At 31.9% G+C, this 16,873-nt stretch overlaps 1 protein-coding gene across 1 annotated transcript in view; it reads right to left on the minus strand.

Moving 5' to 3' along the window:
- Window positions 1-7,945, minus strand: part of LOC107441251 (uncharacterized) — a 46,628-nt gene extending 38,683 nt beyond the window's left edge. The window contains exons 1-2 of the mRNA XM_087168871.1: window positions 7,807-7,945; window positions 3,165-6,625 (exon numbers count right to left, since the gene is read on the minus strand). Of these exons, the coding sequence (XP_087024997.1) occupies window positions 3,165-6,625; window positions 7,807-7,814 (3,469 nt within the window). The 5' untranslated portion in view covers window positions 7,815-7,945. The remainder of the gene's footprint in view (window positions 1-3,164; window positions 6,626-7,806) is intronic.
- Between the last annotated feature and the right edge of the window lie 8,928 nt (window positions 7,946-16,873).

Here is a 16,873-nt window from a genome sequence, read left to right on the forward strand (position 1 = left end):
TAAAATTTCAGACATTCAAAAAGTGAGTTATCTCGGAATTATTTTCTCATAATTTTTCCCGGTCATAAGGTCATCTCTCTGAGTTTGAATCACGGTCAGAGTATCTTAACGATTTCGAAGAATAAAATTTGTAAAACTGTACAAACGAGAGATGTTGTTGTCATATAGGAATACAATGCTAGTGTATGTAGTATAGAAGAAACATGAGAGCTTTGACCCACTTTTCTTGAAAACAAATTTCTATTTTTTTAGCAGAATAAAATTTTAAAGTTAGGATTATTTGGTAATTTACTATGTTTGCTAATATTCTACTATGTTTTTCATTCGTTTATATTATTATTTAAACTATAAACTACCCTTTTTAGAGTGGGAGAAATAGCAGAGATGTCACAATGTTCCGGCTACTAAACTGCGCAGTGGGGATAACGAAAGATCTGTCAACGTTCGGACTACTAAAGGATTCAATTTCTCAGTTATGGTAATCTGTCGGAGGCCTTCTTTTTTCTAGGTGGTGTTGCTAGTAGGTGGTTTGACTTCATAAGGGAATAAGGACCCTGTGCAGTTGAGTCGATCATCTGGTGCTGCAGCAGATTTTCAGTTGTCTGCGCATGAATTGGGACGATTAACAATTATTTAGTTAGACAAGGCTGGTTTGGGCCGGGATAGCCTGGTTGGTAGGGCACTGGATCCATGTCCAAGTGATCGTGAGTTCGATCTCCACACCCCGAAGGCTCTCCGTGTAATAAATGGTGACTGATGCACGTTAAATCTGTCGGGTCACAAAGTACTTCATATTCTCATAACAAATCATACCTCTGGGGGTACTGAACAAGGAATTTCCTTGTCTTCTGGATTGGTTCAAAATTACAAGGCTACGGAGTTGAACATCAGTAGTCGTAAACCCAAAATTGGGTCGGCTGTTCAACGATGGTTATGAAATAAAATGTAAGGCTAGTTTAACCCAGGGCTAAAGAGAATACAAGGGCTAGTTCACTCCGCTCTTAGAGCTGAAGCTACGATTTCCCTCCTCATGACGTCACTGTGTCTACAGATCTCGGAGATCGCAAGCAAAGATATGATAACTTTGCATCTTTCTCTTGTAAAAATAAGTTAGACTTCTTCTGGTTATTAGCCTTCAAACTTTACGTAATTAACACATTATTTCCGTTCATAAACATAGTTCAAAAAAAACTTTCTTGGTTATTATATTAAAAAAATACCATTTTAAACTTATAAAAATGTTTTGCTAGTTGGTGAAAATGACACGATAAATACTTTATTTTAAAAAGTTCAGTTTTAACTTTAACTATTAAGAAAAATGAAGGCATATATCGACACTTTTTTATCTACATATTCTTTTATAAAGATAAGTTAAGTTAAATTTAGAATCCCTGATTTTAAAATATGTCGTTAATAGCAATTTGTTCATACTTAATCATTAGGAAACATCAACCTTAAACGCTAATTACTGAAACAAAATAATAATTTAGGTTCATAATGACATCAGAAATTTTACAATTGTTTATAGACATTTAAATTTACGATGATATAATATATAGATATTTAAATTGAAGAGAATATAATTTTTAAAAAAAATCATAAATATTTAGAATAACTACATTAAAAAATATGTTATGAAATTAGGAGAATTTCAACTATATACTATATATTTTATTTATACTTTTTACTTACATTTTAATTTTCTTTGACTTTATCTATTTTTTAATTCTTTTCACCTGCCTTTCTTTATGAAGTAGCGAGGCGGTTTCTATTTAGATAATGAATTTTTATAAAAAGTTCTTTACGACAGAATAAACGTATTGCGGTTTTATATTAACTGTGTCATTTCGGAATCCATTCTTTACATAGTTGTTCATTTACTTTAGGGAACACGCGAAAAATTATACTTTTTCCTTTTGTTTTTATATCAGAATTTTTGCAAGTTGCAATCGCGCAAACTGGCATTTCGATAATAGTTTTAAATTCTTGTAAATTCACTGCAAAAACTGAGGAAAGTCATTATAGAAAATAACAAATGTCTTAGAATATCTCGCAAAAAGAAATGATCCAATATTAGTTAGAGCTAGTAAGGCCAAACGCTCCGTTCTTGAAGTAAAAGTGCGAGCTTTGCGCCAAAGTGACGTCACTAGAGTGACGTCAGAGGATCGGCGCGGCAAGAGATACTTCAAAGGAGTGAACCAGCCCTTCTATTCTCTTTAGCCCTGAGTTTAACCCACAGAAATTAAAAAGATAGTGAAACCTATATAGCAGTAAATAACTATTTAAAATAATGTTATTATATTCAATTATTCTTTTTTTTAAGAAGTATCAAAAATGTATTTACTCATGAAGGAAAAAAAAAACGAATCTGAACAGAAAATGTCAAATGAAATTAATTTTAGTTTATATTCGTAAACTGAACAACTGAAGAGAACTCTATTATTCGCTTTTATTTTTTGTTTGTTTTTTGGCTTCTTAATATTTTGTGAAGTATTTTTTTTAAATTAATTTTTTTATGTTGTATGAGTTTCGACTTTCTCTTTGACATGCCAGAATCCTTGATTTGGGGCGATGGGTCAAATCTATTAGACATTTAGTAAACACATTAAAATAGAAAATAAATGTTAAGAACAGGTTTATTGGATCGCAGTACATTAATGTATATTTATATCTATATATAAATTTTAATGACCGGTGGAACAAAAGTAAGAAATTTGCTAAAAAGAAATATATATAATTTTTAAAAAAAAATTAAAATATCGCATGCAAATCACATGATTTTACCTTCAGATTTTATGACTGATAGACAAAAGCAACAAATGTTTCTGCTCTATAACATGTTTCAAACTGGGTGATCATTCGCTAACTATATGTTTCAATATGAAAAAGATTGGATGGGCCAAATCTTACACGTTTCTCCTCCTTCACAAATTAATGTTTAATGTTATTATTATTTATTATTTTTAAACTAAACTAACTATTTTGTATCATGCAAAAAAACTTGTGCATTCCAAGGAATAATAAAACAGACAAAAACTACAAAAGGCACACACTCTGTTTGAAAAAAAATATACGAATATTCTGTATTAGTATTTCTTAAAAGGAAATGCTAAAAAGATGCTGTTAAAAGAGATACATAAAATTCACACAAAAAAACTGTTAACTGGGAACAGGCTTCAAGCGAATAATGTCCAAATGTTGCATTACACACATCTCACCTGCAGCGATCGGAGATGATGCAGAAACAGATTCCTTTGTTTTTGGTAGACTAGATTGTTTATTGTCTGGTACATCGACAAGAAGACTGTTCAGTAACTCCTCTAATCCATCGATAGTTTTATCAACGCTATCGTTAGTGCCAGGCGTAAACATAAAAGACTTGGCGACATCGCATTTTGGCGACGCATAGGGCGAGTTAACAGCAGAACTCAATCGCGAATATTTGCTAGTTTCGGGATATGAGTCAGCAGGCGTAGAATCCATGGATACCCTAATATGGCGTATTTCTTCGTGTCTTGAGCAAAACGGTTTGGCCGATTCGTTTGTTTTAATCAATTGGCTGGTAAAGTAAGGAGTTTCGGACATTTTAGAATCATTTTTCCAAGGATCTATTTTGACAGATTTGTAACTGTTTAATGGCGAATTATTCGCAGACTTAGGGTTGACTAGTTGAGAGCGGCACTCGGACAGATTGTCAGTTGCTGATTTGCTAGTAGGAGAGTTCATTAGGTTGGATATATTTTCAGAGAGTTTTTGAGCAGCCATTTTTTTCCGGTGAGAATTATCTTGCTGCAGATGCAAATTTTCATAGAACTCTTTTTTGAGCCTTATTGAAGAGGTATAATTGTCGGATGATTTGTTATCTAATTTATTAAATCGCTGGCAATTTACAGATTGAGGATACTTGCTATCACATGACCTCAGTTTTTCTTCAAGAGAGCTCAGTTGAGGCATTAAATCTTTAAATAGTTCGTTAATAGAGTTATCTTTGAGTTCTTCAATATCTTTTGGCTTAGTTGTATTTGAGGAATTGTGTTCTTTTAAAAATAGGTTTGAGTTTATATCTTTTCCGCAAGGATCATCAAAATACGTATTGCTTTCATGAATAGATAGTCGTCTTGAGGGCACATCTTTATTTTTGGGAAGGTTTGTAGATTTTTTAGTGAATAATTTAGAATCTTCTTCACTAAGGGATATATTGGATAGACTATTTCTTTCTGATAAATTATCACTGCTTAATTTCAAACTCAGATAGACATTTTCTAATTCAGCCATCGCACTGTCTAGGTTCGCTGTAGCTGACGAGCTTTTAGAAAGGGAATTTAATTCATCATTAGAATGCTTAGAGTTAAAGGATAGTTTGTCATTAGCATGATCATCATTTGGGTAGGAAGATTTAGTCTTGGTTGAGTTCATCACATTTCTTTCAGCAGAAGGTTTACTCTTATCAGCAATTTTTAGATTATTTTCTAAATCTTGGAGCTGCAAAGCCAGATCTTCATCTATGTTATCTTTTTCTTTTCGCTTTGAATTATATTCTATTTTACATCTAGATGCTAAATAGGGCATGCTTTTATTATCAGAGAGCATTTTTCTTCTTTCTTGTGAACCATTCAATAGTATTTTACTTTCTAAATTCTTAAAATCGTCCTGATTATTAACATTATCAGAATTTCTTCCATTATTTAGTAAACCATGATGTTTGAATTTGCAAATGGGTTTACTTCCAGGCGATAAGTAACAAATACACGCATCTTCTTTACCAAAAGGAACTTTCCATTTAGCCCAAGACATAGAACTAGAACTTTTTTTGTTTTCGAGACTATTGAACATAAACTCGCGCCTTCTTTCATTTTCTTCAAACTTGTTTATCAAAGATGAATTTTCATTCCTCAGTGGGATCAAAGGAGAAATATCAGGATTCGAAGAACAACTTTTGTTCTCAATATTTTTGATTTGACTTAAGGAACACGAATGGTTACTATTTGTGGTTAAATTTGAGCTACCAGCCGTTCCGAGAACGGAGCAAAGATCATTCAGCACTTTTTCATCTACAAAATCAAAATTGCTACAAGTTTTTCGTCGCGCGTTAAATAGTTCTCTTGCTTCAGCAGAGTTGTTCTGAGATTGGAAGGAATTCTTAGGATTTCGAATTTTCACCTCCAGTTTAGGACTTTTATCAGACGTTTTGGTTTGAGCAAAAGAAAGATTATTTTGTTGGAACATATTCTTTTTATCAAAATCATTTTCCGTGTGTGACTGTGTTGTGGTATGGTGCTGAAGGAAGGATTTGTTCATGATTGAGATGCTCTTTGGCGATCTGGGAGGCGGGGTGGGAGCTTCTCTTGACCTTTGAGTTGGCGATGCACGTTGGCTAAACTCAGAGCTCCCTAGTCTGGAGTCTGAAATGATACTGGATATTAGAGATTTCTTCTCACATAGATTTACATGTTCGATGGATGTTGATTTTTCTTGCGAGAGAGAGCTGAACTGAGCTAATTTTATTTTATCAAAGAAGTCGGATCCACTTTTCCGTTTCTGTTCTTCCTCTTCAATATGCCTAATTCGCTGCTGTACAAATCTTGTTACATTTTCTTTGGATGGAAAATCACTGAAATAATATTTCTTTGACGCGTCAGGAACATTAGGGGATGGACAGTAGTCTGTTTTAACCTCCAAATTATTAATTTCATTGTTCAAACGATTGAGTTTTTCGAGGTGTAGTTTGATACCATCATCTTCAGGATTCAAACACAAACTTAAATTGTTTTTTCGATCGGCTTTTTTAATAGCCCACTCACCATGAGATCTCCGTCTCAACCTCTTTTCGTTTCGATACGATCTAGTTTTGACATCCCGAACGGTTCTGTGAATACCGCCGTCACTATTGTATCTGGTCAAGTTTGTTCTAGTTTCGTCTTCTGAGGAACTATTACCATATTTTTCACGTTCTGCTTCTACTCGTGCTTTTATAGCGACCAGCCTTTCTTTTCTCGTAAGGCTATCATTGGAACTACGAGATGACCTTTCCATACTGTCACTACTACCGATATTAAGACGTAGCGTATCCACCGGACTACGATGTCCCTTGGAATGTTCATTCACCTTGAATGAACCCCCGTTGGTGATAGTGCGAGTCAAAACACCGTAGTCGGCATTCAATTTTGATTCTGTGTTCGCCTTCTTTACATTAGACTGCGCACTCGTTTTAGTTGTCTTGAGCTCGTTTAACTTCGTGTCGTTTTCGTTTGTTTTTGCCTCTTGTTTTGAGTCCTCTTTCTTAGGTTTGGACGAAGGTTTTGGTTTCTGGTACTCTAGCGAAGAACATGAAGTGTCTGAACTTAAATCCGTTTCTCTGCACTTAGATCCTGTTGAGATGGGGAGGCAAAAGATATTCTGCCTGGATGTTTTCTCTTTTGTGAAGATCTTGCTTTTGCGACGAACTCTCTCCTTCTGCTCGAGGGCAGCGAAGATAAGTCTATGATCGATTCCTTCTCCTCCTGCTCTCGCGTAAGATGGAAGACTCAAGCTCTTTTGAACAGGAACAACGTTGCATTTCCGCTGAGGACCGCTCAGGGTGGCTGCCTCCATCACCATGCCAGAGGCATCGTATTTGACTGCCAAACTGAAAATAAAGGGAGAGAAAATTATAAGTATTTTAATACATATATAATAGCAAAATAATGTTATGGAAATGGAGAAAAAAAAAGAGCACATTTAGTCCTTAGACTGCGCTTCTTCTGGTCTGTGTTAACTAGGAGCCGTTTGCATATTACGTAAGCATGTTTATGGCAATCCTGACCCACCCCTTGTCAGGAAAAAACAACCAAATCACAAAACCTTCTCCCACGTTTACGTAAGAAAGTCACAGCACTTTAACTATGACTTTTGCTTTAACTTTGATTTTTGTCGTAATCTAATTTTAAGAATTTTAGGATAAAATTCAAATTGAAGATGCAACTATGCATAAAACAAAATTTAATTACATAACATTTTAAAACTCCATGAAGAAATTATTTTGGTTTTTTTTCTTTTCTCAAATTTAATTTTTATTTCAAATTTAAAAAATTTTCCAAGAGTAATTAAAAAAAATTGCTACATTTTCTTTATATTTAAAAAAAATTAAAATATGAGGATAAAAGGTTTTACGTAAGCATTGTTTATACCCATTTCCCCTCTTGTCATTAAAAATAAGCACAACCAACACCATTTCCCTCTTTAGTGCTTACGTAATATTTGAACTGTGCCCTATGGAAATCTATGCATTATATGAATTCTAATTCCCTATTTCTTAAATAGCTATAGTTTATATTTATGAAACTCGGTAATCAAATCTTAATTCTTAAAGTTAGCGCAATTGTACAATATTTGGTTTGATAATTAAATTTACACGTTAATTAAATTTAATGTACATGGTTTGATAATTAAATTTTGATACTAAAGTTTCAATAAAATATATTTCGGTGAATAAAATGAAACCAAAAATATTCTAAAATTTTAATTAGTTATTCAATAATTAGGAATTGGCTTTCAATTCTCCTTCGTTTCAATTTTAAGAAGAAGACAAAAGATACAATCTGACTTTAAAGACACCATTAATTTCAAACTGTTACTTAAACGCTTTAAAAATAAGTAAATAAAATAACAATAAATAAAAACTTATTTTTGTAAGATAGACGGAAAGATTTTCGAAGCCTTAATTAATTAAAGTCGATAATAAACATAGCAAAATTGAGAGTAACTGTTTGAACAGCTTTAGAAGAACGTTCCATATTATAAACACTATTATTTATAATACTTACTTACTTTCCCATTCTTAAACTGTCGTGCTGCACATTTGCAAAGGATTTTAAACAGTCTGAGAATTAATCAACTCACTAATAAATATTTTATTAAAAAAAGAAAAGTACTTTAAATCAGTGCAAAATATTGAATCCAAGTTTAATAATTTAATTATCCATCAATAAAACAGTTTCTGCTTCGTTATTTAAAGGAAACAATTTATTTGCAAAATAAACATTTCGTGATATGGCATTGTTTAATCTGATATCATTATTGATTACTTGAGTTATAAAATTGATATTGAAAGTAAATAAAGATTAATCCTTGATTACGCTTTCAAGGAGAAATTTGGGATAAATGAAACTTTTGTTTCAAAATAAATCATTAGTTAAATAACAAAATAGTAATACTTTTTAGAGCGCGTGCTCTGATTTAAATTAATTGCAGTTAAACCTCATTAACCTTGACAATTTTATGTAGAGTTGTCTAACAAATTGATAGCAAAAATATTAATAAAATTAGACCGAATTTACACTTTTAACTCGTTTTTACTTCTCTTCTCACCATTTTTTCTCGATAAAAGCTCTTATATCCTGATGTTTATGTATAAGAAAATCCGTTTTTAAAGAAAAATAATGTAAATTGGCATTGTAATTTAGCGCAGCTCACAGTCTATTGTAAGAGAATAATTTCTAATTTGAAAAGCATTTTGATTTTCTTTGTTCCTTTCACCTGAAAATTACATTTCAAAATGAGAAAAAAAAATATGCTTTGATTCGCTTTTTTTTTCGTTTAGGAAAAAAAAAATCAAAGTGAAAAAGAAGACATTTTATACGTGTATTGCTTCATTCAAAATAATTATTTTAAAGGGAGAAAAAGAGCACATTTTTTAGGTTTTTATGGAAACCAGGGTTCGTGATTTTTTTGATTTTTTTAAAAAAAATCAAAAAAATCGGATTATTTTGATTTAAATCGGATTTTTTTGATTTAAATCAGATTTTTTTGATTTTTATTTAAATACACTATAAGAGCTTTAATTTATGATCAAAAATACTTTATAAATGTTTAATCAAAATTAAATTAATATTAAACCTATATTATAACAATATTTTAGAAGCTCTAACTTACTAAAATAATTTTTCATTATAATGCATAGCGACCATTTTGATACAAAGGCATGATTGAAATTAAAAGACAGGATAAAATAGATAATTTAAAGAATACTACTTTAACTAATAACACAAAGTTTCAATTAGCACAGCATAATTTTAATTTAAAATTGTGATCTCTTTTTTTTCTCATGATTTATAAAATGGCAAAATAAATGCAACAGATTGTGTTTATAAATGTTGTTATTCATCAAAAAATAAATATTCAATCTATATATTTTTATGTTAAAATATTCATTTTTAATCCTTTATCAAAATACATAAGTTAAGCTAAAAAACATTTTTAAAAAAATCTATGTACTCATTGGAATTTTTTTTCACAAAAGAAAATCTGATAATTTCAAAGATACCGTAAACATATTATGAGAAGAAAAATAAAAACCAGTTAATAACCCTACTGCTTCAAATAGACTTTGATAAGGAAGAATGACACTATATCAGGAAAAAAATATCTGAACTCAGCTTTTTTTTTTTTTCTTCCTATTTTTGGCATATTATGGTAATTTCTTTTTAATATAACCTCAAGCTTTAGAAATATAGAAATTTCCATCAATAAACTATAATGCAGATTTGAATTTCATGCTTTTTTAATCAAAAGGTAGAATTTTAATTAACATTTGCTTTTTGAAAAAAAAGCATGTTTATTTACTTTCTACAGCTATGCAAGTCTATATTAAGACAGCATTAAATATTTACTTTAATCTGTACTTTCAATGTTAAGAATCAAAAGATTTTTAAACATGTAATTTTAAATGTGTTTAACACACTCCAAGAAAGAAAGTTATTTTGTTAACTAAAATTAATTAATGCAGCAATTTATTTAAAATAAATTTTAAAACTAAGAAAAGAAAATAATAAAAGTATCAATAATTTAAAGCATTGTTTTTTAACTTTTAAAATCAATATAATATATATATGAAAATCAGTTGATTTAAATCAGTGATTTTTTTAAAAAAATCATTTGATTTTAATCATGATTTAAATCGTGATTTAAATCAAGCTGATTTAAATCAACGAACCCTGATGGAAACTAAACGAAAAAGACATACTCGAAATCAACATGTCAAATATTACATCCCGTTCTTACATCACTTTCTTCAGCTCATAAATTAAAGTAATAATAATAAATAAATAAAAATACAAATTAAAAAAAATGCAAAATTTTTGATGCACCCAAATATATAACCGTACATGATTCTGATATAAAATTCAATAGTTTTAGTCCTTAATAAATGTTGTAAATGTTTTTAGAAAAATGTTATTTATAATATAGTACACCAAACAATCTTGGACTTAGACTTTAACAGAAAAAAAGTTTGCTCTTCAGGTTAGCAAGTAATAGTTTTTCTCTTGTTATTGAATAGGAGAATGGTGTTTTTCTTTTGTTATTGAATGGCGTTTTTCTCTTGTTATTGAACAAGCGAATTGCATAAAAGATAGGGAATCGGCTTGTCGAGAAATAACACTTTCACAAATCTGTGCATTTACTAAAGATGAGATGAGCCCGGGCCCATCGCGGACTCGTTTTTTCAAAAAAAAAAAAAAAAAAAAAAAAACGGAATCGTGACAGAATTTTTATGAACTTTTCATAACATTTAAACAAACGTTTAGATCCGTAATTAAGTATAAAAAAAGTAAAACTTTTAAGGTATAAAAATTTAGACGATCTGCTTTTTTCTTCTTCTTTTGTTCGGTGTTTTTGCTTTGTTCTCACCCAGCAACATGGCAAACAGGCTAGCAGAGCAAGATTCTAGCAAAACAAGAGGATAGCATTAATGGTCAAATAAGATTCATTTAGCTCAAAATTTTGATTTTCCTTTTTAATTTTTTGTTTTATTCATATCGGAGTTTAAGTTGGTTCAGATATTCTCTTCGCTTTTTCCTTCACAGTTTGGCGATAGAAAAGTTCTTACTCATTTCCTTGTTCAAACATCAAAAGCCGAGATCGCAAAATTTGCCCTTTGTCCAACGTATATCTCGGGTACGGGTGGACTCGAATTAAAATTCTTCGGACTTCCAAAAGCGAGCCCAAGCTTACCTCTAGCATTCATCAATTAGTGCCCGGGTAAGGGGGCAGTTTCAAAAAAAAAAAAAAAAAAATCTACAAAACAGAAATATTAGATAAAGCCATGAAGCCTCAGTGACATTTTTCCTTAGCATAGTTACTCACACTGACCTAGAATAATGAAAAGCGTCAAAGCGCATATAAATAAGTTTCTATCTACAAATAAATTCCATTCCGTAACCTCTGACCCCCCGCATCAATGGAGCGTTATGCCACATCTGACTGCTCAGGAAGTTGATAGGAGGGAGAAAAAAACTCTTTTTTTTTTCATTCGGGAATTATTTTGCGACATCCCCTTGTCGTATCGTGTCATTCTAGGGATGTTCGAAACGCAGCTGCGAGCTCTCATCGTATCATATAGCTTTCAGGCAAAGGAGATCTGGACAGTATCTCGGGTATCGGAGAGTTTTATGAGAGAATTAACTTTGCGGGAGGCCCCTGCGCAAACAACATTCAACACTTCCGGAATGATTTGTTACTTTGCTATGATGTTATCAAAATACATGACCATAAACGTTGAATGAAATACGTTTATTGGATTATAGGTTAACGGGAAGGCAATTATATATTTAAAGAAAAGAATAAAAGAGTACCTATTGTTCGATGTTCAATTATCATTTTCTACACTTATAACCCTTTGACGCAAAATCTTTATTAAACGCATTGTTGTTACTCTTTTTCATTATTTTATACTAATTTAGGTCAAAATAAGTGGAAAATATTTTATTTTATTTTATAACCGTCGTTGAACAACTGACCCAATATTTAGGTTTACGACTACTAATGTTCAACTCCATAGTCTTGTAATTTTAAACCCAATCCAGAAGACAAGGGAACTCCTGGATCGAGTATTGGGAGAAATTTGCCTTCTAGAAGGACTTTTTTTGATGGAACTAACCAGCATTTGCGTTACATGGAGAGGAAAACCTCCCACGATTAGTCTAACGGCAAAGGGACTCTAACCCGTGATCCGTCTACCAGTGAGGATATTCTACGTCAGCACTGTGGTAGATGAAAGCCAAATGCGGAATTCGTTTCGACCAACCATTGCTGGGATTCGAACTCGGTTCATCTCATTGGGGGGCCTCCCTGGCTGAGTGGTATCGCTGGTCCAAACGCTCTGTTAAGCGTGGAGGTAGCGGGTTCGAATCCCGCCGTAACTCTGGATGTATTCTTTGTGATGTCTTTCTTTGAATTGTTCTATCTGTATTTTCTACTTGACAATGACTTATAAGCCTATATTGAGCACACAAGTCAGCAAATGTATGTAATTTCAATAAATAAAAAATCATCTCATTGGAAGGCGAACGCTCTACTCCTTGAGCCATCACGGCTCAAGTGGAAAATATTGAACGAAACCAGAATATGGTAAAATTTACCGGGTTTATGGCTCTATGGGAACACCAAAAAGCTCGGTCATTTTTACCGAAACGCCTTGGTAATGATTTTGGTAAAATTAACAATGAAATATGGTCTGATATAATATATGATAAACTTTGGTAAAAGCGTGGTAAAATCTAGTAATTTTATCACGATACCTTCGAGCATGGCACAATTTCATTTTATTTTCTTATAAATGAAGAACTATAGTTTCGAAAATCAGAATTTTTGGAAAACCTTTACCAAACCAACAGAATAATGACTAAATGAATAGTTTATGTGTTTTATGTTTCGGTTTCATTAACCAGAAGTATGGTTTCCTTTTTGCAAGAAATGTCATTCACATACAGTATGGTAATTTTATTAGAATTATTTTTCTCTGTGGGAGATTAATTTAAAAATAAAAGTTAAAGGTGCATTAATTAAGAAGCAAAAAATATATATATTTAAGAAGTGTATGCAATTGCTAATTGAGCTTGAAAATAAATTTAGAAAAGTATTACTTATTTTTTATTTGTATCCTTAAATAAACTACAATAAATCTGGTAGGATTGCAGAGCTTATTGCAATTTGTACATCTTCAACCGCCACACCTCCACATAATCTAGAAAAGAACATCCGGGAGCCTTTTTCTCAACTTCCCCCAAGCACTTTTCTATTTTGGTGTGAGCGAGGGGCCCCCTTCGAAACATTTACTTTTCTGCCGTAAATGTGTTCGCTAGAAAATTGCTCTTGGAAGAGTGCCCGCAGTGATACATACAGAAAGAGTTGAACCTTTTCACCAACAGTTCATACCTCTAGCAGAGAAATGACCCCGGCCAGTTCTTCTTCCACGAATTTCAAGATAGCTTAAATGCATCATAATCTAAGCCAATTTGTCAATTATTTTTATTTTTTTAAGTGTCGTTTCTTGTGTTCCATTTACCCACGTAATATGTAAAACAAGAGTTGATCAAAAAGAACGTTTTCATTTTGTTTCCGTTTGGGATGGATTTTATAACCCTTTCAAGGGCACCAAAATTCGGAAGGAAGTCTTAAAATGTAGGAAAGCTATACTGAATTGATTGTGGATACTTCTTGAAGTATTGTAGCAATTTGTTTTTAAACATGTAAATTTTAATAAATTTAAAATATTTAGTGATAGGTAATTACACAGGAAAAAAGTAACAGCTATTTAATCCTAAAGTGGAAGAAAATGTTCTTTATTCATACATATAGCATATTAGCCACTATAGCAGACCTTCTCCTATACCATATATTCCACAATATAATATGGTAAAAAAACGTGCAGTGAGGTAATTGAAGCGCCATTCTGATCACATCGCTAGCACAAGCATGCTGTTAGTCAGGAAATTAGCAGAACTTTTATCTCCATGACCCCCTACTCTCAACAGGCTGTTCCGGGAATGATTTACTTTATTTGGTATATTGGTGAAAATTTAGTTATTATAACTTTATTCACTTTGGAAAATAATTGGCAACGAAAATATATCTTTGTATGCCTTATCCCCTAAAAAAAGTTTGAATGAATGACAAATATTGCATAGCTGTAAACATTTTATTTTATATTTTATAACCGTCTTCGAACAGCCGGCCCAATTTTGGGTTTACGACTACTAATGTTCAACTCCGTAGCCTTGTAATTTTGAACCACTGTGAATCAAGAAGAGAAGGAAACTCCTGGATCAGTACCCTAGAGATATGATTTGTAATGGGAGCATGAAGGACTTTGTGACCCGACAGATTTTACGTGCATCAGTCACCATTTACTACACGGGGAGCCTTCGGCGGTGGGGATCGAACCCACGACCTCCTCGCCATGGGCACAGTCCCCTACCAACCAGGCTATTCCGGTCCTAGCTGTCAACATTTGTACCTTTTGAGGAAAGGTTTTCTTAGTGGCTAAAAAATAACAATGGCATGTGACCTAGTTGGTAGGGGGTTGGGCCCATGCTCAAGTTGGGATTTCGATCCTCGTCGGCCAATGACTCCTCGTATAGGAAATGGTAACTGGTGCTCGTTAAATCTGTTGGATCACAAAGTCCTCCATGTTCCATTAACAAATCATACCTCTAGAGGTACTGAATTGGAGATTGATCGTTCTCTGGTTTAGGTGAAAATAACGATTTGTGGATGAATGAATGAGTACGCCTTATAAACGAATTGTGACGTGTGCGTGGCTGAAGTCGTATTTCTGACCATAGATAGCGCCACTGAAAAACAAGAAGCACACCCTCTGCCTAAAATATGCTTGGTTTCATTAAGCAGGCTTGCTGGATAGGCAAGTGGCATGGCATTAGAACCAACAACAATAGCGCAGACAAATAAAAAGCAGAAACATTTTAAATTTCATCAGCACTTCAAACTAGTATCACATGCTTATCAGACCAACGAATTAGAATTTTTTTTATATGTATAGTGGTTATGGAAATAATTTTAAATCAAATTTAGCAAATTTAAAATGAAATATAAAAGCATACATTTTGCAACTATTTCAAATATAATCTACCAGGAAAACCAGAGGAGTCATCAGCTAAATATAGATAAAAAATATGTTTGAGTAGACAATTTTACAGAAACGGACAGCAAGATTTTACATGAAAAAGCAATCAAGAATGTAATTTCAAAAGTTATAAAAATTAAAAAAATATTCGCTTTATTGCAGTAAATTTTCATTTTATTTTGAAGTTTAAGTCAAACATTTTCCATTCAACACCATTTATCTTCTGGCACACACGCTGTTAAAAATCTCGCTGCAAGTTGTAATACTGTTTAAATTTACTACAACCATGAACTGATTTTTTTTGAAAGTGCAGAGCATACTTCACGAACTCAAAAGTTGGAATAAACTCATTGAAAGCTTACGCATGCAAATTAGATTTTTTTGGGGGTTCTTTCCAAAAGGGTTCAGGTAAAATCTGTTCGAAATTCTTTTAAGTGTAAGAGAGTTCTTGAAAATGATCCAAGAATGCGTGAGTGTTATATTTTTTATGGTAAGTGACGATGCTTAACTATTTGTCAGGAAATCAGCCGTGATGTTTACTGTTTCGAACTTACAGTTGCATGGATTTTTCATGTTTAATATCCAGGGCAAACGGATACACGAAAGGGCTAAACTATAAGTAATAAACGTTACTGTGAAAAAAAAAGTAAGTTAATTTTGAACAGTTAGTAACGTGGAGAGAATTTAAACGACGATGAAAGAATTACGACAATTATCTCCTTTTTGTATTTTCAAGATTAAGTACATGGTGAGTTTTATTTAACAATTGAAGCAAAAAATTACCACTTTTTTATAATCATACCTTAGATAGGCAATCAAAATTTAAAAAAGAAACCATTCTAGCACCTTAGATCAAAAGCTATTTTGTATGATTTCTTGTTTTTTGCTTTTGTTACAAAAAATAAACACTGAACTCTAAATTAAATGAAAAATACTGATATGAATACACAGTAAACAAATCTGGATTAAATTCTGGTAAAAAGTACCGAAACTGAGGGTGGAGTACCGGATTATGTAGAGACATTTCTGGTAAAAAATAGTATAATACTGGTAAATAAAACTAAAATATACGGTATTTAAACCATTCATTTGGTAATTTTTCCGTTCATGTGGTAACGGTTTACCGGAAATTCTACGTTTCAAAATTATAGTTCCTATTATTTCCACATTTAGTTAAAAAGCAGAAAATTAAACAGCATTAGATCTGATATGAGAAAATTAAAATAATCCTCTCTAACTCTTCGTATAATCGTTATCACTTTTTATTTTCAAAACACCTTCCTGATTTCTTAGGACAAAGCTACAACCCTTGTTTATAGCTAAACTGAATAATTTGTGCAAGTATGAAAAGTGGTTTTTGTATTTTTAAATGCCAAAACTTAATAGAAGCAAAACATAAATTTAACGCACGGAAAACAAAATAAAAGCAAATGGGAAATAAGTCATTAAAACAACCAATAAGAGTATGAAATATAAAGAAAAACACTTGCATTTAATTTACAGGTTAGACAAGCAGAAGAAAACTTATATTTTTGAAAGAGAAAAATTTATCTTAAGAAAACCTTAATACAGTTTCCTAAGTCAATGTTACCTTTAAAAAAAAAATTAAGATTTTTTCTGTTCACTCAAAATTTGTCTCGTGAAATTTTTCGATAGTAACCAGATCTTTGCATTTGTTTAATTCGAGAAAAAAATTGAGAGAGAAAAATTTAATTATTTAAAATTTGAGAATCATTATTTACTTACTTCATTATAAAACTGAGTAATTATAGAGATTAGGTAACTTAGTTCAAACATAGTAAACTCATACTCGTCTGCAGTATTAATTTTTAAAAAAAATCTTGCTTTATCAATATCTTTCCTTAGTATTTACTTCAATATAAAACTGAGTAGTTACAAAGATTAGGTAAATAATTTCGCACTTAGTAAACTCATACTCGTCAGTGGTATTGAATTTAAAAAAAAAATCTTGTC

This window comes from Parasteatoda tepidariorum, chromosome 7 (genome assembly GCF_982258835.1).
Source record: "Parasteatoda tepidariorum strain Cologne lab strain chromosome 7, Ptep-v5.0, whole genome shotgun sequence".
NCBI classification, from domain to species: Eukaryota; Metazoa; Arthropoda; class Arachnida; order Araneae; family Theridiidae; genus Parasteatoda; species Parasteatoda tepidariorum.